Source organism: Somniosus microcephalus, chromosome 20, assembly GCF_052327205.1.
Source record: "Somniosus microcephalus isolate GS21.2 chromosome 20, FLI_Smic_1.0, whole genome shotgun sequence".
NCBI classification, from domain to species: Eukaryota; Metazoa; Chordata; class Chondrichthyes; order Squaliformes; family Somniosidae; genus Somniosus; species Somniosus microcephalus.
Genome location: NC_141006.1, coordinates 42,479,968 through 42,504,949, shown reverse-complemented (window position 1 = coordinate 42,504,949; position 24,982 = coordinate 42,479,968). Strand labels below are relative to the sequence as shown.

The following is a 24,982-nucleotide window of genomic DNA, read 5'->3' as shown; positions in this document are numbered from 1 at the left end:
AAAATCACACCGAGATGACTGGAGGCAAGATGTGATTTTTAAGGAACTTAATAAATGTAAAGTAGAATCAACAGCAAGCGTGGATAGACTTGGGTGATATTGGAGGAGGCCATTGATGTGAAGAGAGGACAAAACCCTGGGGAACCCATAACTTAATGAAAAAAAACAGTAATTTGAGACATCAGTCGTAGCACCAATAGTGTGATTTGAATGGAACATGGATAACCATGAACACAGCTCTGGTGTGAGGCTATATGATTGTAACTAAAATTGTATGGTGCAGATCCTGTCAAAGGCTTGAGAGATGACCAAGATAACAAAGGATGGTAGAGGAGTTCCACATTGTTGCTTTAAATGTAGGCAACTAGATTACTATGGAAAAGCCATGCCAAAACCACACCAGTGATTATAGATTAAGCTAAAACTTTCATGGTGATGGATAATTTGAGATTTAATGGCATGTTGCAGAATATTAGAAAGTACCATTTTAAGGACAAAAGAAGGGTAAATAGATTGCTGCCTTGGGGATAGAGTGAATATAAGCAAAATTCCAAGAAAGTAAGGTGGAATAGGAGAGAGATTATATTGGATGTGGTAAATTTGAAGGCTTACAATTTAAGTTCAATCGGAGGATACCATCAGGACCAGAAGACCAGACTAGAGAATCCAACGAACCTGGCAGAAAGAAAACTGTCAGAATAATCAAACAGAAAGGAACTGAGGAATTAGATTATTTTACATAGGATATACAGCACAGAAACAGACCATTCGGCCCAATCAATCCATGCTGGTGTTTATGCTTCACTCGAGCCGCCTTCCGTTTTTCCTCATCTAACTATCAGTATAACTCTCTATTCCCTTCTCCCTTATATACTTACTAGCCTCCCCTAAATGCATCTATACTATTTGCTTCAACCACTCCCTGTGGTAGCAAGTTCCACATTCTCACCACTCTTTGGGTAAAGAAGTTTCTTCTGAATTCCTGATTTGATTTGGTGACTATCTTTTATTGATGGCCTCTAGTTTTGCTCTTCCCCACAAGTGGAAATACTCTCTCTCTAGCTACTCTATCAAAACCTTTCATAATTTTAAAGACTATTGGTTCAGCCTTCTCTTTTCAAGTTCATCCTTTCCTGATGGATATAACCTCACATTTCTGGTATCATCCTTGTAAATCTTTTTTGCATCCTCTCCAGTGCCTCAATGCCCTTTTTTATAATATGGCAACCAGAATTGTACACAGTACTCCAAGTGTGGTCTAACCAAGGTTTAATACAAGTTTAGCATAACTTCCCTACTTTTCAATTCTATCCCTCTAGAAATGAGCCCTAATGCTGGTTTGCTTTTTTATGGCCTTATTAACCTGCGTTGCTACTTTTAGTGATTTGTGTATTTGTACTCCGAGATTCCTTTGCTCTTCTACCCCATTTTAATTATTTTCCAAGTAATATGTGACCTCCTTATTTTTCTTACCAAATGGAATACCTCACATTTATCTGTCTTGCAATTCATTTGCCAATTATATGCCCATTCGGCAAGTTTATTAATGTCGTCTTGTAATTTGCTGCAGTCCCTCCTTAGTATTGACTACCCCCCCCCACCCCAAATTTGGTGTCCTCTGCAAATTTAGAAATTGCGTTTTTGATTCCAAAGTCTAAATCGTTAATGCAAATTGTGAACAACATTGGTCCCAGCACTGATCCTTGTGAGACCCCACTTCCCATCTTCTGCCACTCTGAATAGCTACCCTTTACCCCATCTCTCTGCTTTCTGTCTTGAAGCTAACTAGTTATCCATTCTGCTATTTGTCCTCGACTCCACATTCTCTGACGTTACTCATTAGACTATTATGTGGTACCTTATCAAAGGCCTTTTGGAAGTCTAGATAAATTACATTTACTGCATTAGCTTTTTCTACTCTCTGTTACCTCTTCAAAGAATTCAATGAGGTTGGTCAAGCAAGACTTCCCCTTTTGAAATCCATATTATATTTTTGGTTTCCAGATGTTCTACTTTTTCCTTTTGTAGGGATTCCATTATTTTTCCTACCATTGATGTTAAGCTGACTGGTCTATAGTTCCTTGGACATGTTCTAGCTCCCTTCTTAAATATGGGTATTACGTTAGCTATCTGCCAGTCCTCTGGCACTACACCTTTTCTATTGAATTATTAAATATGTGTGATAGTGTCTCTGCTATCTCTTCCCTAGATTCTTTTAAAAGACGCAGATGTAACCAGTCCGGACCGGGGGGTTTTATCCTCTTTGAGTTTGATATGTTTATTCAATGATTCCCCTCATTTTATTTTAAAAGCGGTTTTGTCATTCCTAATCTCATCTGATATCATGTCCACCTTATCTATCTTTTATTTGTTCATGGGATGTGGGTGTTACTGGCAAGACCAGCATTTATTGCCCATCCCTAGTTGCCCTTGAGAAGGTGGTGGTGGTGAGCTGCCTTCTTGAACCGCTGCAGTCCGTGTGGTGGAGGTACTTCCACAGTGCTATTAGAGGGAGCTCCTGGATTTTGACCCAGCGACGATGAAGGAACGGCGATATACTTCCAAGTCCAAATGGTGTGTTACTTGGGGAACTTGGAGGTGGTGGTGTTCCCATGCGCCTGCTGCTGTTGTCCTTCTAGGTGGTAGAGGTCGTGGGTTTGGAAGGTGCTGCCGAAGAAGTCTTGGCGAGTTGCTGCAGTGCATCTTGTAGATGGTACACACTGCAGCCACGGTACGTCGGTGGTGGAGCGAGTGAATGTTAAAGGTGGTTGATGGGGTGCCAATCAAGCGGGCTGCTTTGTCTTGGATGGTGTTGAGCTTCTTGAGTGTTGTTGGAGCTGCACTCATCTAGGCAAGTGGAGAGTATTCCATCATACTCCTGACTTGAGCCTTGTAGATGGTGGAAAGGCTTTGGGGAGTCAGGAGGTGGGACACTTGCTGCAGAATATCCAGCCTCTGACCTGCTCTTGTTGCCACAGTATTTATGTGGCTGGTCCAGTTAAGTTTCTGGTCAATGGTGACCCCCAGGATATTGATGGTGGGGGATTCGGTGATGGTAATGCCGTTGAATGTCAAGGGGCGGTGCTAAGATAGTCATTGCCTGGCACTTGTGTTGCGCAAATGTTACCTGCCATTTATCACCTCAAGCCTGAATGTCGTCCAGGTCTTGCTGCATGCGGGCATGGACTGCTTCATTATCTGAGGAGTTGCGAATGGCACTGAACACTGTGCAGCCATCAGTGAACATCCCCACTTCTGACCTTATGATGGAGGGAAGGTCATTAATGAAGCAACTGAAGATGGTTGGGCCGAGGTCACTGCCCTGAGGAACTCCTGCAGCGATGTCCTGGGGCTGTGATGATTTGACTTCCAACCACCACAACCATCTTCCTTTTGTAATTGCAAAATACTGCGGATGCTGGAAATCTGAAATAACAACAGAAAATGCTGGAAATACTCAACAGGCTGAGTATTTCCAGCATTTTCTGTTATTTCATCTTCCTTTTGTGCTAGGTATGATTCCAGCCAGTGAAGAGTTTTCCCCCGATTCCCATTGACTTCAGTTTTACCAGGGCTCCTTGATGCCACACTCAGTCAAATGCTGCCTTGATGTCAAGGGCAGTCACTCTCCCCTCACCTCTGGAATTCAGCTCCTTTGTCCATGTTTGGACCAAGGCTGTAATGAGGTCTGGAATTGCATGGTCCTGGCAGAACCCAAACTGTGCATCACTGAACAGGTTATTGGTGAGTAACTGCTGCTTGATAGCACTGTTGATGACACCTTCCCTCACTTTGCTGATGATTGAGAGTAGACTGATGGGGCAGTAATTGGCTGGATTGGTTATGTCCTGCTTTTTGTGGACAGGACATACCTGGGCAGTTTTCCGCATTGTCGGCTAGATGCCAGTGTTGTAGCTGTATTGGAACAGCTTGGCTAGAGGCGTGGCTAGTTCTGGAGCACAAGTCTTCAGCACGACAGCCAGGATGTTGTCGAGGCCCACAGCCTTTACTGTATCCAGTGCGCTCATCCGTTTCTTTATCACATGGAGTGAATCGAATTGGCTGAAGACTGGCTTCTGTTGTGGGGACCTCAGGAGGAGGCCGATATGGATCATCCACTCGGCACTTCTGACTGAAGATGGTTGCAAACGCTTCAGCTTTGTCTTTTGCACTCACGTGCTGGGCTCCACCATCATTGAGGATGGGGATATTCATGGAACAACCTCCTCCCATTAGTTGTTGAATTGTCCACCACCATTCACGACTGGATGTGGCAGGACTGCAGAGCTTTGATCTGATCTGTTGATTGTGGGATCGCTTAGGTCTGTCTATAGCATACTGCTTCTGCTTTATAGCATGCATGTTGGTGAGCTGTGTTGCAGCTTCCCCAGGTTGGCACTGCATTTTTAGGTATGCCTGGTGCTGCTCCTGGCATGCTCTTCTGCACTCCTTATTGAACCAGGGTTGGTCCCCTGGCTTGATGGTAATGGTAGAGTGAGGGTAAATACTGAAGTAAAGTAATTACTTAATATTTCTGCCTTTTCGCTATCGCTGCCTGTGATTTTATCCTGTCCGTTCCTTAGTGGCCCTATTCCCATTCTGACTTTTTTTTATTTATGTGCCTGTAGAATATTTTACTATTTTGTTTTATGTTACTTGATAACTTAATTTCATAGTTCCTCTTTGCCTTTCTAATTTTTTTTGACTTGTCTTGTAATCTTTGTATTCCCCCTTGTCATGCTCTCCCCTGCTGTCCATGTACTTGGTGTATGCCTCTTTCCTTACCCTCAATTTTTCCCGAATGTCTTTATTCATCCATGGCGTCTCATTAGTGTTTAGCTTGTTCTTGTTTTTTACCGGAATATATTTTTCCTGGACTCTATTGAACACCGTTTTAAATGTTTCCCATTGCTGTTCGACATTGTTGTTTGCCAATATTGTTGCCCATTTTATTTTCCCACGTTCTATTCTCAGCCCCTCAAAATCGGCTTTTCTCCCATCTGTTACCCTGGTCTTTGTCATGCTTATGTCCTTCTCAATTATTACCTTAAAGTGTATTATATTGTGGTCACTATTGCCTAGATGTTCCCCTACTTTTACTTCTTTTATCTGCTCCGGTTCATTCCCCATTACTAGATCCAATAGCAAATCCTCCCTTGTTGGGCTTCTTACATATTGGGTTAGAAAGGAGTCCTGTACACATTGTAGGAACTCCATTCCCTTATCACCTTTACCTACCTCATCTGGCCAATTAATTTCAGGGTAGTTGAAATACCCCATGATGATTATTCCATTTTTTTTTACTCATTTCCCTCATTTGTTTACATATTTCTTCCTCCACCTCCCTTCCACTATTAAGTGGTCTGTAGACTACCCCTATTAGTGATTGATCCTTTATTATCTTTTATCTCTATCCACATGGATTCTATTTTTGTCTTGCTGATAGCTGCGTCACTTTTTTCTTCTGCCATTATGTTATCTCTAATAAGTACTGCTGCTCCACCACCCCTTTTTCACCTCTATCTTTTCTAAATACATTATACCCTGCAATGTTTAATTTCCAGCCCTGATTATTCTGGAGCCATGTCTCAGTAATCCCTACTATATCTGGTTCCTCACAATGTATTATTGCCTCCAGTTCACTTGTTTTATTATGGACACTGCATTGCTTTACAATTTAACTCATTTTTAATCGCAGTTCTTCTCACTCTAACCATCTTTTTACACTCCTGTTCTATTACTCTATTTATTCCCTGGCCATCTATGTCCTCCCTTAGTTTATTGTTTCCAATGCTGTCCCTTCATGTTTTGTTTACCAAGATTATCTTGGTGGGTTGATGAGAGACAAACTTCCATATCTTTCCAACATGGGGGAAGGAAATTACCTTGATGTTGGCAGGTAAACTAAACCGCTTTGTAATTTTTTTAATACATTATTCACTATGTTGCTTTAGAGGTAGTCTAATTGAACGAAGGTTAAATATTTGTGCATTGGATTTTGGCTAGAAAAAAATATGTTGTGTTGAACTGTCTTTGATGCTGTGCTCATTTTCGTTATCCCACTGAATTTTAAGTGAGTTGAACTGGAGTTTTTTGATTGACTAGTTTGTCTGCTAGAAAGTTGTTCTGGGAAGATTTTTTTTAGAATTGAGACCAGTAGCTGCAATTTTTTTTATTTAGCTGGTGAAGGTATGATGGATCACTATTTAAGATGGGTTGGGAGGTAGCCTCGAGTGCATCGGATGTGAAATGGAAATTGGAATTTGATTCTTTGAAGAACAGATTTTTAGCCTCCCCCTGGAGTATGCAATTAAAAATGTGAACTTGTTCAATTTGCTTTGTTTTAACCATTATTCAATAACATCTAGCACTCTGAATTATACACATAGGCCTATGCAAAATACAATTTGTAAACAATTTCTTGCAATGTAGATTGCTGCTCTACATTGACTGGACATTATAGCATGGAGCTTATTTAAGACTCCTCGGTCTCTTTCAACTTCATGCTTAGCTATTTCAACACAATTGTGTAAGTGTTAATGCACATGTAAAAGAAAAATAACAAAGAGTTAATAGTGCAGAGCCTGTGGGGCTATTTGGTGTGCGTGAATCTGTAAATCTGCTGCAGAGCACCAATGATGCAAAATACCTGACCCTCCTGTAATGTAAAGACGACCCTGGGGAGGGTCCGCAGCCCAGTGCAAAATGGCGGCTGCCTGATCTTTTAAGATAAACCCTTTAAAATAAAATGACACCCTCCCAAACTGACGGGAAGCTTGAAGGTGGCCAGAACAAGTACAAACACTGCACTTGGAATGAAAATTGTGCTTTAATGGTCCATGATATATTTCGCCTTTAAGTGCCTCCGGGTGTAAATCCGGGCGTGAAAAGCACGTCCGGGTCGGACCGGGTGGAGTGCAGCGGCGGTCCGGGTAAGAAAGGGGTTTGGGGCTTTCTGGCGGGATGCATTGGGGAAAGTCCCGGGGCTGCCGGGCGGGGGAGATGGGTTTTGTCGGGCGGGTCCCCCACTGAGGGCGGGTCCGCGGGGCTCTGCAGAGGGCGGGCGGGCGGAAGGGACGCAGCCCCAGACACTGGGCGCCAGCGGGATCGCCGGGCCTGGACTGAGGGGGCTGATACCGGCCGCTGCACCGCCGCCACCCGGGAATCGGGCTGCAGCTCCTGGGCTGGGGGCGATGCTGGACTCAGGAGCCTGGTGAGGGTTTGTCCCCGGACTGCAGGCGCTGCCGGACTCGGGGCGGGCAGTTTGTACTGGGCTGTCTTGGGGAGGGCAGTTTGTCTCGGGACGAGTGCTGCCGGTCTCGGGCGGTGCTGGTCTCGAGGACAGGCGGTTTGTCACGGGGGCGGGGGATGCCGGTCTCAGGGTCGGGCAGTTTGTCCCGGGCTGGTCTCGGGGTCGGGCGGTTTGTCCCGGGCTGGTCTCGGGGGCGGGCGGTTTGTCCCGGGCTGGTCTCGGGGGCGGGGGATGCCGGTCTCGGGGTCGGGCAGTTTGTCCCGGGCTGGTCTCGGGGTCGGGTGGTTTGTCCCGGGCTGGTCTCGGGGGCGGGCAGTTTGTCCCGGGCTGGTCTCGGGGTCGGGCGGTTTGTCCCGGGCTGGTCTCGGGGTCGGGCGGTTTGTCCCGGGCTGGTCTCGGGGTCGGGCGGTTTGTCCCGGGCTGGTCTCGGGGGCGGGCGGTTTGTCCCGGGCTGGTCTCGGGGTCGGGCGGTTTGTCCCGGGCTGGCCTCGGGGGCGGGGGATGCCGGTCTCGGGGTCGGGCAGTTTGTCCCGGGCTGGTCTCGGGGTCGGGTGGTTTGTCCCGGGCTGGTCTCGGGGGCGGGCAGTTTGTCCCGGGCTGGTCTCGGGGTCGGGCGGTTTGTCCCGGGCTGGTCTCGGGGTCGGGCGGTTTGTCCCGGGCTGGTCTCGGGGTCGGGCGGTTTGTCCCGGGCTGGTCTCGGGGGCGGGCGGTTTGTCCCGGGCTGGTCTCGGGGTCGGGCGGTTTGTCCCGGGCTGGCCTCGGGGGCGGGGGATGTCGGTCTCGGGGTCGGGCGGTTTGTCCCGGGCCGCTCACGGGGGCGGTGCCGGTCTCGAGGACAGGCGGGTTACTGCGGGCTCCGGGCGTTTGTCCCCATTGTTCTCCATTGTGAAGTTGCTGTTTGATTGGCACTTGAAGCGACCAATTGCAACGAGATGCCGAAAGTGGGCGGGTCCTGTGAGTGACGCAGCCCAGTACAAAACGGGTCGGCGCAGTTTAAAGCGGCGATGCCCCTGCTGTCCGCTATGACAACACTCGAGTAGTGCATTTTTATTTATTTTTTGGGATGCGTGTATTTTAATATTAAAAAAAATCATGCATTCCCCCTCACATTGTCAAGCTTTAAGGGCACCAGTTACTCCAAGTACTCTTGAAGTGATTGTTCTTAATGTGTGACTGTCAGCAGGCTATTTGAGTGTGGAGGGCATCCTGAGTGCAATCCTGTCCTCAGCAGGCATTGCTGGATAAAGATGGGATTTGGGAATCCTGATGTGGTATCTTGAGGTGGCCATAGATGGAGACGGACACAGGTTAACTCCGTAACATGGTTTAATCAACACTTGCACATAAAAGCTTCTGCCATGAGGCAGCAAAAACAAAGAGTACAACCAGTACAGACCAGACTTAACTCAGGAGACCAATTGCCACAGCACCACCTGGTGGATCAGGTTACTCATAACCTCCCAGGTTACTACACCTGAGCTGATTCCCTCGCCCTCTTGAAACCCCTTTACTATTTTTAAAATTTGTTTATGGGATGTGGGCGTCGCTGGCAAAGCCAGCATTTATTGGCCATCCCTAGTTGCCCTTGACAAGGTGGTGGTGAGCCGCCTTCTGAACTGCTGCAGTCCGTGTGGTGATGGTACTCCCACAGTGCTGTTAGGTAGGGGGGTTTTAGGATTTTGACCCAGCGACGATGAAGGAATGGCGATATAGTTCCCAGTCAGGATGGTGTGTGACTTGGAGGGGAATTTGGAAGTGGTAGTGTTCCCGTGCGCCTGCTGCCCTTGTCCTTCTAGCTAGAGGTCGCAGGTTTGGGAGGTGCTGCCGAAGAAGCCTTGTCGAGTTGCTGCAGTGCATCTTGTAGATGGTATACACTGCAGCCACGGTACGCCGGTGGTGGAGGGAGTGAATGTTCAAGGTGGTGGATGGGGTGCCAATCAAGCGGGCTGCTTTGTCCTGGATGGTGTTGAGCTTCTTGAGTTTTGTTGGAGCTGTACTCATCTAGGCAAGTGGAGAGTATTCCATCACACTCCTTACTTGTGCCTTGTAGATGGTGGAAAGGCTTTGGGGAGTCAGGAGGTGAGACACTCGCTGCAGAATATCTAACCTCTGTCCCGCTCTTGTTGCCACAGTATTTATGTGGCTGCTCCAGTTAAGTTTCTGGTCAATGGTGACCCCCAGGATGATGTTGATGGGGGATTCGGTGATGGTAATGCCGTTGAATGTCACGGGGAGGTGGTTAGACTCATGCTTGTTGGAGATAGTCATTGCTTGGCACTTCTGTGGTGCGAATGTTACCTGCCACTTATCAGCCCAAGCCTGAACGTCATCCATGTCTTGTTGCATGGTGGCATGGACTGCTTCATTATCTGAGGAGTTGTGAATGGCGCTGAACACTGTGCAGTCATCAGCGAACAACCCCATTTCTGACCTTATGTTGGAGGGAAAGTCATTGATGATGCAGTTGAAGATGGTTGGGCCTAGGACACTGCCCTGAGGAGCTCCTGCAATGATGTTCTGGGGCTGTGATGATTGACCTTCAACCACCACAACCATCTTCCTTTTGTGCCAGATATGACTCCAGCCAGTGGAGCGTTTCCCCCCCCGATTCCCATTGTTTCAGTTTTACTAGGGCTCCTTGATGCTACACTCGGTCAAATGCTGTCTTGATGTCAAGGGCAGTCACTCTCACCTCACCTCTGGAATTCAGCTCCTTTGTCCATGTTTGGACCAAGGCTGTAATGAGGTCGGGAGCCGAGTGGTCTTGGCGGAACCCAAACTGGGCATAAGTGAGCAGGTTATTGGTGAGTAAGTGCCGCTTGATAGCACTGTCGATGACACCTTCCCTCACTTTGCTGATGATTGAGAGTAGACTGATGGGGCGGTAATTGGCCGGGTTAGATTTGTCCTGCTTTTTGCTGGACATACCTGGACAGTTTTCCACATTGTCGGATAGATGCCAGTGTTGTAGCTGTACTGGAACAGCTTGGCTAGAGGCGCAGCTAGTTCTGGAGCACAAGTTTTCAGCATGATAGCCGGTATGTTGTCGGGGCCCGTAGCCTTTGCTGTATCCAGTGCACTCAGCCGTTTCTTGATATCACGTGGAGTGAATCAAATTGGCTGAAGACTGGCTTTTGTGATGGTGGGGACCTCAGGAGCAGGCCGATATGAATCATCCACTCGGCACTTCTGGCTGAAGATGGTTGCAAACGTTTCAGCCTTGTCTTTTGCACTCACGTGCTGGGCTCCACCATCATTGAGGATGGGGATATTCATGGAGCCTCCTCCTCCCGTTAATTGTTTAATGGTCCACCACCATTCACGACTGGATGTGGCAGTACTGCAGAGCTTTGATCTGGTCCGTTGATTGCGGGATCGCTTAGCCCTGTCTATAGCATGCTGCTTCCGCTTTCTCGCATGCATTGTAGTCCTGTGTTGCAGCTTCCCCAGGTTGGCACCTAATTTTTAGGTACGCCTGGTGCTGCTCCTGGCATGTTCTTCTACACTCCTTATTGAACCAGGGTTGATCCCCTGGCTTCATGGTAATGGTAGAGTGAGGGATGTGCCAGGCCATGAGGTTACAGATTGTGGTGAAATACAATTCTGCTGCTGCTGATGGCCCACAGCGCCTCATGGATGCCAAGTATTGAGCTGCTAGATCTGTTCTGAATCTATCTCATTTAGCAGGTGAGAGGGTGTCCTCAGTGTGAAGAGGGGACTTTGTCTCCACAATGACTGTGCGGTGGTCACTGCTACCAATACTGTTATGGACAGATGCATCTGTGACAGGTAGGTTGGTGAGGACGAGGTCAAGTAGGTTTTTCCCTCGTGTTGGTTCTATCACCACCTGTTGCAGGCCCAGACTGGCGGCTATGTCCTTCAGGACGCAGCCAGCTCAGTCAGTAGTGGTGCTACCGAGCCACTCTTGGTGATGGACATTGAAGTCCCCCACCCAGAATACATTCTGTGCCCTTGCTGCTCTCAGTGCTTCTTCCAAGTGGTGTTCAACATGGAGTAGTACTGATTCATCAGCTGAGGGAGGGCGGTAGGTGGTAACCAGCAGGAGGTTTTCTTGCCCATGCTTAACCTGGAGCCATGAGACTTCATGGGGTCTGGAGTCAATGTTGAGGACTCCCAGGGCCACTCCTTCCCGACTGTATACCACTGTGCCGCCACCCCTGGTGGGTCTGTCCTGCCGGGTGGGACAGGACATACCCAGGGATGGTGATGGAGGAGTTTGGGACATTGGCTGAAAGGTATGATTCTATGAGTATGACTATGTCAGGTTGTTGCGTGACTAGTCTGTGGGACAGCTCTCCCAATTTTGGCACAACTCCCTAGATGTTGGTGAGAAGGACGTTGCAGGGTCAACTGGGCTGGGTGTGCCATTGCCGTGTCCGTAGCTGGTGCCGAGGTGGATGCCGGGTGGTCCGTCCGGTTTCATTCTTATTATTGTGTTGACACCAATAAAGTCGTACAACAACAACTTGCATTTATATAGCGCCTTTCTCAATTTGGGAAAAGCCAATTTTACTAAGCTGAGATGTGATTTAGCCAAAGTGGACTGGAAACAACTACTTGAAGGTCAGTGTCAGCAGTAGGAGTCATTCAAGGAGGAGATAGTGAGCGCTCAGCACAAGTATGTTCCCTTAAAGAAAAAGGGTGGGACTAACAAATCCAGAGCCCCCTGGATGTCAAGGGACATACAGGGTAGGATAAAGAAAAGAAGGGAGGCTTATGACAGTTACCAAGTGTGCAATACCATAGAAAACCTAGAGGAGTATGGAAAGTGCAGGGGTGAAATTAAAAAGGAAATTAGGAAAGCAAAGAGAGAGCATGAAAAAATATTGGCAGGTTAAAATAAAGGAAAACCCAAAGATGTTTTATAAATACATTGAGAGCAAGAGGATAACTAAAGAAAGAGTAGAGCCTATTAGAGACCATGAAGATAATCTATGTGTGGAGGCAGAAGACGTGGGTAAGGCCCTTAATGAATACTTCGCGACTGTGTTCACAAAAGAGAGAGACAATGCAGACATTGCAATCAGGGAGGAGGAGTGTGAAATATTACATGAAATAAACAGTGAGAGAGGAAGTATTAAGGGGTTTAGCATCTTTGAAAGTGGATAATTCCCCAGGTCCAGATGAAATGTATCCCAGACTGTTAAGAGAAGTAAGAGAGGAAATAGAGGCTCTGACCATCATTTTCCAATCCTCTCTGGGTATAGGTGTAGTGCTGGAGGACTGCTAACATGGTACTATTGTTTAAAAAGGGAGAAAGGGATAGACTGAGTAATTACAGGCCAGTCAGCCTAACCTCGGTGGTGGGAAAATTATTGGAAAAAGTTCTGAGGGACAGGATAAATCTTCATTTAGAAAGACACTGATTAATCAGCATGGATTTGTTAAGGAGAGGTCGCGTCTGACTAACTTGATTGAATTTTTTGAGGAGGTAACAAGGAGGGTCGATGAGGGTTGTGCATTTGATGTAGTGTATCTGGATTTTAGCAAGGCTTTTGATAAGGTCCCACATGGCAGACTGGTCACAAAAGTAAAAGCCCATGGGATCCAAGGCAAAGTGGCAAGTTGGATCCAAAATTGGCTCAGAAGTAGGAAGCAAAGGGTTATGGTTGATGGTGTTTTTGTGACTGGAAGGCTGTTTCCAGTGGGGTTCTGCAGGGCTCAGTACTAGGTCCCTTGCTTTTTGTGATATCACACAGAATCACAGAAACCCCACAGTGCAGATAGAGGCCATTTCGGCCCATCGAGTCTGCACCGACACATATCCCACCCGATCCCCGTAACCCCTACACCAACACATATCCCACCCTATCCCCGTAACCCCACATATTTTAATCCCCCTAACACTAAGGGTCAATTTATCATAGCCAATCAACCTAACCTGCACATCTTTGGACTGTGGGAGGAAACCGGAGCACCCGGAGAAAACCCACGCAAACACGGGGAGAATGTGCAAACTCCACACAGACAGTCACCCGAGGCCGGATTCGAACCCGGGTCCCTGGCGCTGTGAGGCAACAGTGCTAACCACCGTGCTATATAGCAATGATTAGACTTGAATGTAGGGGGTATGATTAAGAAGTTGCAGATGATACAAAAATTGGCTGTGCGGTGGATAATGAAGAAGAAAGCTATAGACTGCAGGAAGATATCAATGGACTGGTCAGGTGGGCAGAACAGCGGCAAATGGAATTCAATCCAGACAAGTGCGAGGTAATGCATTTGGGGAGAGCTAACAAGGCAAGGGAATACTCAATAAATGGTAGGACACAGAGAAGTGCAGAGGGACCTTGGTGTGCATGTCCACAGATCCCTGAAGGTAGCAGGACAGGTAGATAAGGTGGTTAAGAAGGCATACAAGATACTTGCCTTTATTACTTGCCTTGAGAGAGTCAAGATGGCGCCCGAGACGGTCCGGCGCTAGCGCTCTCTCCCTGCTTCGGGCGGCCCGCTCTCGCCGCTCGCTCCCACAACCGGAGCAAGGTATTCGGCGAGTCGGGCGGAGGCAGCGCAGCGCATCGGGACGCAGCAGCAGCCACGTCGACCCGCTAGAGCACTCGGCCGGCTGCTCTTCAACGGGGAAGCATTCCGACTGGGAGGAGGGGAGCCGAGCATGGCGGCCGGACCGGAAGCGGGAGAAGCAGGCCCGGACCGTGAAGCCGGTGACGATGAGGTGGAGGCCGCAGCGACCGGAGGATGTGTTCGGCGAGTCGGGCGGAGGCCACGACGACTCGCAGTCCGACTGGGAGGAGGGGAGCCGGGAATGGTGGCCAGAGGGTGAGCGGGAGAAGCAGGCCACCACATGTGGAGCCGAGCCGGCAACAGTGAGGAGGAGGCCGCGGGGACAAGGAGACAGAGCGGCTGAGGGACATCGTGCTCCCACTGCCACTGGATGCCAAAGAATTGACTTTCTGAACACGGCGCTGTAAAAATAGCTGACGTGTCCCTACGGGGAGTAAGCATTCCATTGTACTAGTACATATGGCAAATAAAATTGAATTGAATTGATATTAGCTGAGGCATAGAATATAAGAGCAGGGAGGTTATGCTTGAACTGTATAAAACGCTAGTTAGGCCTCAGCTAGAGTACTGCATGCAGTTCTGGTCACCAAATTACAGGAAAGATATGATTGCGCTAGAGAGGGTACAGAGGAGATTTACAAGGATGTTGCCTGGACTGGAGAATTTTAGCTCTGAGGAAAGATTGGATAGGCTGGGGTTGTTTTCTTTGGAACAGAAGATGCTGAGGGGAGACCTAATTGAGGTGTATAAAATGACGAGAGGCCTAGATAGAGTGGATAGGAAGGACCTATTTCCCTTAGTAGAAGGATCAATAACCAGGGGGCATAGATTTAAAGTAATTGGTCGGAAGGTTAGAGGGGATTTGAGGAGAAATGTTTTCACCCAGAGGGTGGTGGGGGTCTGGAACTCACTGCCTGAAAGGGTGGTAGAGGCAGAGACCCTCATCACATTTAAAAAGTACTTGGATATGCACTAGAAGTGCCGTAACCTACAAGGCTATGGACCAAGAGCTGGAAAGTGGGATTAGGCTGGCTAGCTCTTTGTCGGCCGGCATGGACACGATGGGCCGAATGGCCTTCTTCTGTGCTGTAAACTTCTATGATTCTAAGAAGATTGCAATTGTATTTTGTGCCATTTGGAAAACTTTAAAAGCTAGTAAGGCATTAACTTACTCCAGATCCACATATTCTCACTTATTGAAGAAAGTTTTGGGTTAGAGTTAGGCAGAAATGAGTTAAGGTGAACCAGGAAATCTGCTGATTGACCTAAAACTTTCACTTGTTTAATTCATTTGTGCTAAAAACATTTTTTTTAAAGTGCTGTATGCTTTATTCTTTTTAATATGAATTAAATTGGTCTTGGGACATTAAAAAAAAAAGTATATACCCCCTGTAATACTACAGTAGTTAATCTCCTGTGGTGTTGCATATAAGGACTTGAGCCAAATGAAGTGGGGTTGGAGGGCAGAGGATAACTGACCAGATATGGAGCCCTTAATTAAAGTCATACATTCAGTCTGTTTTATAATAATTTGATTTTATATTATATAGTTAACTAGCAAAAGTTATGGCAGTTTGGTAAGCAGAGAAGTAAAGTGGTTGGAGCATTGCAGTGCAGGCGGGGAGATGCTCAACTTGGGCACTATAGCATCATCACTGGCAAGTAAGTGTAATTGCAGTGTGATAAGTTAGTACAGGTAGACCATCCTTTATCCGAAAACCTTGGGATCAGCTGCGTTTCGGTTTTCGGAAGTGCGGATAAAGGATAGTCTACCTGTAGCATAAACAATTTCCATTATAAATGTGGACATAGGAATTTATAATAAAATGTTGATGGGAAGTTAGATTTTATAGACAGGTGTATAGGAATAATGCTTTTTTAAATATAGATTTTTCTTTTGCTCACATTTGTCACTATATTATATTATCTGACCTCCTCAAGAATGGGGGACAACTGGACAAGCTATGGGATAGGAATATAGAATCATAGAATCTTTCAACAAAGGAGGCTATTTGGCCCATTGTGCCTGTACCGGCTCTTTGAAAGAGCTCTCCAATTTAGTCTCACACTCCAGCTGTTTCCCCAAAACCCTGCAAATTCGCCCTCTTCAATTACATGTCCAATTTCCGTTTGAAAATTCCTATGGAATCTGCTTCCACCATCCTTTCACATAGTGCGTTCAAGATCTTAACAACCCTCTGTGTGGAAAAAAAACTCTCCTCCTAGTTATTTTGACAATTATTTTAAATCCATGACCTCTGGTGACCGGTACCCACTCATCAGAGGAAACAATTTCTCCTTATCTACTCCATGAAAACCCCATATAATTTTGAATATCTCTATTAAATCTCCCCTTAACCTTCTCTGCTCTAAGGAGAACAAGTCTCTCCACATAACAGAAGTCCCTCATCCCCGATATCACCCTGGTAAACCCCCTCTGTACCCTCTCCAAGGGCTTGACATCCTTCCTAAAATGTGGTACCCAGAATAGTACACATTACTCCAGCTGAGGCCTAACCGGTACTTTATAAAGGTTTAGCATGACTGTCTTGTTTTTGTATTTAATGCCCCTATTTGCAAAGCCGAGAAATCCCATATGCTTTCTTACCTGCCTTATCAACTTGTCCTGCCACCTTCAAAGATTTATGAATATGTCCCCCCAGGCCCCTCTGATCTTGCACTCCCCTCAATAGTACAATTTAAATTATACTGCCTCTCCATGTTGTTCCTCCCAAAGTGCGTCACTTCACGCTTATCCGCATTAAATTGCATCTGCCATTTGTCTGCCAATTTCACCAGCCTATCCAAGGCCTCTTGAAGTCTGCTACTCTCTTCCTCACTATTTACTACGTTATCATTCACAAACTTCTAAATTGTACTCCCTATACTCAAGTCCAGTTCATTTGTATATAAGAAGAAAAGCAATGGTCCTAGTACCAACTCCTGGGGGTCCCCACTGCACACTTCTCTCCAGTCAGAATAACATCCGTTCACCACTACTCGCCGCCTCCTATCCCTAACCAATTACACACCCAAGCAGCTGCATTCTGCTCTCTTGCAATAAGATAGCTTTAGTGAGGTAAAAATAATAGTATTCACCACATAATAAAAATAGAAGTTTTTTTTTAGCAGTTTGTTGGTAAGATTATGACATTAATAGCAGTTCTACAGTATTCATACCAAATTAAGACATAGAGCTCCTTGAAGAAAGAACTTGCATTTATATAGCGCCTTTCATGACCTCAGGACGTCCCAAAGTGCTTTACAGCTAATCAAGTACTTTTAAAGTGTCATCACTGTTGTAATGTAGGAAACACAGCAGCCAATTTGCGCAAAGCAACGTCCCACAAACAGCAATGAGATAATGACCGGATAATCTGTTTTAATGATGTTGGTTGAGGGATAAATATTGGTAGGGACAATTCTTTGTTGCATGGTTGAACTGAAATCTAAGCCCCCGGTACATCCTGATTCCCAACAAAGAGCTTGGGACTGCAGAACAAAGTTCGAATTCCTACAAGCAAAACTTCAAAGAGCAGAACAAAAAATAATTAAAACCCTATTGCAAGTATAAATTTCATATTCTTAACTGTAAATATAGAAAGCTACAAAAAAAAACTCTAGCTTTACTGCAGTGATTTATGATATCTTCTGACCTCCTCAATGATACTGCCGTATAACACATACCAACCTATATTTTTCTAAACACAGTATTGCTATTATGCAGACGAGTAAATCGGATGCTTACAAGGGGAACAGATTCAGAATGTTCAGACGGACTGTAATAGATTGAGTTGTTTACCAGCTCTTACCACCTCACCATGCACAGTTTGCACTATTAATAGACACTTCCTAATTTATTTAACCTTCTGACTAAGGTAATACTCTCAAGAAGAGGAAACTGAAACTTCTGCCTGCCCCACAAAAGCAACCAAGCAATAAAAGCATAACATTTCACTTTAGCATTATTCAACTTTGCAGCCTTTAACATATTGGGGTTTCTTGATATTTCCTGAACCTTTCTATTAGAATTTGTATCTCTGTTTTTGTTGTTAGCTGCCACCATTCTGACTGCTGAATTTTTCCTGTGTGCTTTTGTATCAAGAGGAAGATGGTGCATTTTATAATGTGAAACTAGATCTTTGTGTACATAGAATTACATAGAATCTACAGCACAGGAACGGGCCATTCGGACGATGTTTATGCTCCACACTAGCCTCCCCCCCACCCCTCTTCATCTAATCCTATCAGAATATCCATCTATTCCTTTCTCTCTCATGTGCTTATCTAGCTTCCCTTTAAATGCATCTATGCTACTTGCCTCAACTACTCCTTGTGGCAACGAGTTCCATAATCTTACCACTCTTTGGGTAAAGAAAGTTATCCTGAATTCCCTATTGGATTTATTAGTGATTATATTTATGGCCCCTAGTTTTGGTGTAATGAGGTCCAACTGGAAGAAAGTGCTTTATTGACAGATAACATGTTCGTTTACAGACGTAAAGAACGGGCATGTGTGTTTGTATGGCAAACGTAGCATGTGATTGGAGATGAGTAAGAATGCAGCAGTGAATAAAATGGCCGCCTTGTTACTGACTCTCGTGTATGAAATTCTATATCTAATTTATATGGGAAGGGGGGATGAATTTATATTTTCAGCAAAGCAACTTTGTGATTCTATAGGGTGACAGAAACTATCCAAAAACACTCATTGATGTACTTTTCAGTTCTGCTACATTGAAATGATTTGAGTGTACTGCCTACAGTCCTGTATGCTATTTGTGACGTCACTGGAGTGCTTTCTGCATAAAATGTTTGTTTTCAGGTTGGCTTTGAGCAACAGTCTTAAAGTATGAAAAATAAACAGGAATCAACTGAGAATTGTCTGTCATGTATAGATTTATTATGGGGCAATTCAGATGAACACTCTACAAACCTGGTATATAATACATTTGAATTACTAAAGTGCAATCAATTTTATTGCACCTTTTACATCACTCCTCCTTATTGCCTAATACAGAAAACCATTTTTTTTAACATTTCTTGGAATGGATTGAGACCTCATTCTGTCATTAGTAAAGTGATGTTCTTCATGTCCACAGCAGGCTGAAGTCACGGCAGGCTGCTCTCAAAATGGAGATCTCCTCACACCAAGCCCGTCTGCTTCACCAGTTAAATGAACAGCGCAAACAGGAAATGTTTTGCGACTGCAGCATCATCGTGGAGGGAAGAGTCTTCAAGGGTCATCGTAACGTTTTGTTTGCCAGCAGTGGCTACTTCCGGATGCTGCTTCTGCATAATGCCCAGGATGTGGGACAGCCCACGGTAGCCACTTTCGACGTCTTTTCAGCTGATGCATTCACAGTTATTTTAGATTTCATATATTCAGGGAGGCTGTCTCTCACAAGCCAAAATGTGATTGATGTGATGTCAGCTGCCAGCTACTTGCAAATGACCGATGTGATCAGTGTCTGCAAGAGCTTCATCAAATCCTCTCTGGACATCAGTGAGAAAGAGAGATACTTCAGCCATTCCAGTAATGGCGAGAGCAAGTGTGGGGACGTGTCATCTTTGTATACCAGCAGCCGAGGCCTGGATACTAGCTCTGTTCATGCTCACAAAAACTCCGATCTGGGGGGTATTGTTGGACACTCCTGGAGAAACTTCAGCTTTCATCAACCAGTTGCAAACCTTCAGCACTCCCCCAGAGACCAGCTGCCGAACTCTTTTGGCAGTAATCGCGTGCACCAGGAAGTATCTGAACTCTCTGTTTTCAAAGCCAGTAGTCTGTGTGGTTCTGGTGTGACTGCGAGAACATCTGAACACATAAACACTGTTTCCCAAGCCGAGGAGAAAAGAACTCCGGATTCTGAACTGAGTGCCCCTCACATGAGTTATCAGTTCCGGCATGAGCCAGACGTTCTGCCCAGGGACTGGCCATTGCCACGAAGAAATGGCGACTCAATACGGCAACCTTCTCGAGGTAGAGGTCGAAAGGCTGAAGACTGGTATCCTCCAATGCCTACAATTCTGGAAGTTGTGGGTGACTGGAGTGGAGAAAGTGTAGGTAAGAGTGGTGCATATCCTTTAATGTCAGAGTGGGGGGTACATTGCCAGAGTGTTTCAGTGTCTGGGTATCTCTCCTTCTGTAAAGCTGCTTTATCTAGCGCCTTACATTGAAGGGCACTGTTGCCCATTTTAATGGATGTCTGATTGCAAATTTCAGTAATGTGGGAGGAAACAAGGTAGAATATAAGAGCAGGGAGGTTATGATGGAGCTGTACAAAACGCTGGTTAGGCCACAACTGGAATACTGTGTGCAGTTCTGGTCGTCACACTATAGGAAGGATGTGATTGCTTTGGAGAGGGTGCAGAGGAGATTCACCAGGATGTTACCTGGGCTGGAGCGCTTCAGCTATGAAGAAAGACTGGACAGGCTGGGGTTGTTTTCCTTGGAGCAGAGAAGGCTGAGGGGGGACCTGATTGAGGTGTACAAAATTATGAGGGGCATAGATAGGGTAGATAGAAAGGAACTTTTTCCCTTAGTAGAGGGGTCAATAACAAGGGGGCATAGATTTAAGGTAAGGGGCAGGAGGTTTAGAGGGGATTTGAGGAAGAACTTTTTCACCCAGAGGGTGGTTGGAATCTGGAACTCACTGCCTGAAAGGGTGGTAGAGGCAGGAACCCTCACAACATTCAAGAAGTATTTGGATGAGCACTTGAAATGCCATAGCATACAAGGCTACAGACCAAATGCTGGAAAATGGGATTAGATTAGGCAGGGCCTGATGGCCGGCGCGGATGCGATGGGCTGAAGGGCCTCTTTCTGTGCTGTATAATTCTATGCTCTATGCTATGCTATTGTCTCTTTACGTATGAAGATTGTGACGAGAGTACAGCTTTAAAAGTAGCATCAGGACATTTTCAGTATTCCAAGACTGCCAGCCATTTAAATGCCATTGGCAAGTTTTTTTTAACATATAACTTATATTTTTATGTTTGCACTGTCTCATCTGGTTATATGCAGATTTAGAACAATGCAAATATTTTCATTTCTGTATAAGAAGATTGCACTGAAAGTTTGCATTTTTTCTAAGGAGACTGCAATATGTTACCAAAGATGAGATTCAAGTGCCCGTTCTGTACACATACAGTGAAGCGGAAATCTGACTTGAAGCGGCATCTTCGATCGCATACGGGGGAGCGACCGTATCCCTGCGACTCCTGTGGAAAGAGATTCACACGACTTGAGCATCTCCGTAGCCATGTCATAACCGTGAGTGTGAAATCTTGTTGCACTTTGGGGATGCAAATCATTTTTCTTAGTGATATTAGTCACAGTATAAGCAGCAGCTTGAGGTCCTGTATCTTCTGTAGGACCAATGCCTGTTGCACAATAATGTAAACAGTAAGGTGGAATGGGGAGAAGTAAGACTGGTCAGTACCAGCAAGACCACTTGGATGAGATCAGGCGCCAAATTGTGGAACTCCTTACCTCCTTCAGTCTTCCCTTTCTGCTATAATCTACTGGGTTTTAAAATTCAAGCTTGGTGTGATCAAACGCTGCTACTTGATTTACCTTGTTTTTCTCTCCTGCTGTCCTTTAGTCTTGGTGGCATTCTTAATGACATTGGCCGTTCACCTTGCTTTCTCTATAAAAAGCCCTACTTAACATTATACATCTGTACAAACATTATACATCTGTACAAAATAACAGAATATAGTAAATTCAATATATGTCCATTAGATTACAGAAGATTTATGATTAACTAAGAACTTTTAAAACTGATAAAACTCTGTTTTTACTCTACCTCAGAGCTGTTTGTCACTGTGTGTCACAGCTGCGGCTCCGTACATTATATGGTAGATCCATTCTCTTTTTACCAGAAATGGAATTGAACTTGAAAGCTAACTTACAATAGCAAAATACTGCGGCTGCTGGAACTCTGAAATAACAGAAAATGCTGGACACACTCAGCAGGCCAGGCAGCATCCGTGGAGAGAGAAACAGAGTTAACGTTTCAGGTCTGACGAAGGGTCACAGACCTGAAACGTTAACTCTGTTTCTCTCTCCACGGATGCTGCCTTGAAAGCTATCTTGTTCATTACAAAAAGGAGATCTTAAGCATTGCATTACTGATGAGTGCTTGATATGGTCAGTGGGTGCTATTTGCATCCATTACACACTGGCTTTGTTTTCACGTTAGAAGCACATCACTTGCCCCCTCCCCCTCCCCCCAAAAGTGTTGCACTAAAGTTATCACGTGCAATGAATTCTCAATCAGTCACTGATATTATATGTAGCTGTAGTTTCCCTCATGTTTATATTTTGTTTGGACTTTTCCCAGATCCACAAGTCTGGAAAGCTTGTTATCTGCAAAGTCTGCAGGAAGCCATTCACCGGCATTGCAGCTAAAATTGTACAGCATGATGGCAAGTGCTATGGGCTGTGCAATAACTGCGCCTGTCTGATGAACTCTGGTCATGATGATGAGCCTATTGACCTGGATGCGCAGCCGGACCAGGATCTGGAATTTCAGGAAAGTGACAAAGAATCCGGATGGATTTCCACAGAACCAGATGTGGAGACGGAGATCCTGAGCTCGGGGGGAGAAGGTCCGGGAAGCAACGAAGTTCATGCAGTACACGAAATCCTGGACGATGCAGATGAAAAAGTCCAAATTTATGAAAAAATTGAGAACAATAATGACTGAGTAAACAAATTCTGTGCCAGAACTTTTTTTTAAAGGAAGAAAAAAATCTGATAGTAACTGAGGGGTTCTTGATGCACATTCCATCATTCTGTACATTTCTTTGCCCCTTAAAGTGTTAATGACAGCAATTGTCTGTTATTTCTCATTCATGTTTAATTGCAGGGGGTAGGGGGGTTAATTCGTCTTCAAAATGTCCAGTTACTGTTTTAAAACTTTATTGTTTTTGGGTGTTACATGATGAGTATTGTGTATATGTTTTTTAAACTACAAGGGACTTAGTCCTACAGTGGAGAACCTCTTGGTCAGTTTTTGTTTGTTAAAGAGAAACTGGATCTACAGGATTTGATCTGAAGAAATCTCTCTCTAGGTTTCTTTCATGCTATCACTTGGTAAACTGTCCTGTATGATGGTACTGTCCATTGGCTGAAGCTATTCAGCAACTTTTTATACTCAAAATGGTCTTTGTTAAAAGCCAGATGTCACTAAACCAAACATGAACAAATACAAAGCCCATGTTTTTGGCTTGTTTTAGAAATGTAAGAATCTGTGGAGAGAGAAAGGGACATTTGACTGTCACACTAATTCCAACTAACGAAGTGGTGCTGCAGGCAGCCCCAATTTGTTTATCCTTCATTCAGACTTCAGGTATGAACTCTCAATAGCAGCAGTAAGAACAATCCTTGTTTTTTGTGCTTATTATTGTTGCCAAATCGCCTTTTGTTCAGTATACTCTCTCCACCAGGAGCAGGTACAGTTCACTTTGCAAGAAACCATATTGTTTGCTTTTTGGTCACATAAAGTATAGGAAATTAACATCCTGCGTCATTATCTACTTTTGCTCCTCGGTTTGTTGAAGTAAATAATTTTCATTCTCTTAGGCTGATTGATCTTTAGTTAAGGAATCTTCTTTGTCGCTCTCACGTTAAGATATATGGAAGTTTATAAAACGCCCTTGGGTTTGGTCTCCTTGGAATACGGAATTGTAGAACTCACACATATACAACAACAGCTTGCATTTAGATAGCACCTTTAACAAGGTAAAACCAATATTCTGTTTGGCTTATTAATCACTAACTCACTCGACAGAGACCTTCATCGACTGATTTATTACCACTGCCCCCAATTCCTCTTCATGGTCCAGGGTTATCAAGGTATAATCAGCCACCCTGCCATGAGCTCCAGGTCCAGATGCAGAAGATTGCTAGGAATGGTCTCTCTGACTGCATGCCTATGCTTCAAATTTTAGTGCACATTCAGGTGACTCTTTGATTACCAGCATACAATGCCTACCCACTCACTGGATGCCTTCCATGACCGGTAGGCACTGCGGGATATATGTTTTGTATTATTTATTAACTAGCCTTGGTGCCAAGAACACCCAACTCACATAGTTGTGGGGGAAAGGATGGCAAGGAATTTGGTTTTAAGTGATCATGGATTAAAATGTCACGGTCCACATTTCTAAATAAGACTGATCTAGAACAGTTATGTGATATTGCAATAAATGGAAATGTTCTTTTTGTATTTTAAAACAGTTTACTAGGATTTGATCTTGCCAGAGTCGATTATAAGCTTGCTCCACTGCAATATGGTTTAAGTATAACTGTATTTTGTTCTAAGGTGAAATCTTTGAGATTAAAAGTAAGGTCCTGCTGTGGGACTAATTATTTATTTAATTTAGGTATGGATTGAGTGGGTGATCTGCCCTAAACGATTACCTACATATGAGTTTAATAGCTGAGACCTGTAATGCATTATATTAGCTTTAGAACTACAGTGTTTTGAAATCATGTCCAAGCTGGAAGTCCAGATTGGTTTTCTTTGTACTTTGGGGACCAGAAAAAAATCCGTTTATTCAACAGAGTGTGAATAACTGTCTGATAAATGAAAATAAAATGGAACATTTTTCACAAACTGTGTCAGTCACTGGAACTACCTCTATGCTTTGGGGATGGCATTTTCAGTACAGCAGAATTGACTATTGTGGATTGATTATCTGCACTGTTATCCTAAGCAAGGTGTTACAAATTTTGGGTCTCCACTAGATATTCTCTTAGTTTCAGTGTCATCAGTCTCTCCCGTAAGATCACGCATCCCTTATAATAAGGAGTTTACTTTCTATTGCCCAGTATCTAGCTCTATAATAGTGTCCTGGCTTCGTAACAATGAAACCTCCTTGTTATGAGTTTGATGCTGTATTTCCACTCATGGTGCTACGTGTGCTTCTCTAGTCTTCTCAAAGGTGGTCAGTACTCTAGTGAGATGAGTCCAATTATAAATCAACAAGCTGATTTCTTTTATAAACAATAAGTGAGTGAACAGGGAAGCATTGAATGGTAAATCTCACTCCAACTTATCTTTGTACCACCCTTCTTAACCCCTCTGTAACCTCCTCGACCTCTACAACTTCCTCCCTTCCTACCCCCTCGGAAACCCTCTGTTCCTCTGACTCTGTCCTCTTGTGCATCTCCTT

The 24,982-nt window shown here is 44.9% G+C and overlaps 1 protein-coding gene across 3 annotated transcripts; it reads left to right on the top strand.

The window, feature by feature from the left end:
- The first annotated feature begins 6,769 nt into the window (after positions 1-6,769).
- LOC147103156 (zinc finger and BTB domain-containing protein 8A-like) lies at positions 6,770-24,423 on the top strand. 3 transcript variants are annotated; one of them, XM_085962497.1, is made up of 4 exons: positions 6,770-6,932; positions 18,898-19,862; positions 20,893-21,071; positions 22,144-24,423. In XM_085962497.1, the coding sequence occupies exons 2-4, from the start codon at positions 18,929-18,931 to the stop codon at positions 22,507-22,509; spliced, it is 1,479 nt and encodes a 492-aa protein (XP_085818623.1). In that variant the 5' UTR covers positions 6,770-6,932; positions 18,898-18,928; the 3' UTR covers positions 22,510-24,423. The 3 variants fall into 3 exon arrangements, with proteins under 3 accessions (XP_085818623.1, XP_085818625.1, XP_085818624.1); XM_085962499.1 differs by lacking the exon at positions 6,770-6,932 and adding an exon at positions 7,069-7,213; XM_085962498.1 differs by lacking the exon at positions 6,770-6,932 and adding an exon at positions 7,072-7,213 and having other exon boundaries at positions 20,950-21,071.
- Positions 24,424-24,982: the final 559 nt, after the last annotated feature.

Excerpts from the sequence above, each read along its gene's own strand:
- LOC147103156 (XM_085962499.1), top strand. The coding sequence starts at position 7,194 with ATGCTGGACTCAGGAGCCTG. Across the intron at positions 7,214-18,897 it reads ATGCTGGACTCAGGAGCCTG|CAGGCTGAAGTCACGGCAGG; the intron begins GTGAGGGTTTGT and ends TCATGTCCACAG. Across the intron at positions 19,863-20,892 it reads CTGGAGTGGAGAAAGTGTAG|GAGACTGCAATATGTTACCA; the intron begins GTAAGAGTGGTG and ends ATTTTTTCTAAG.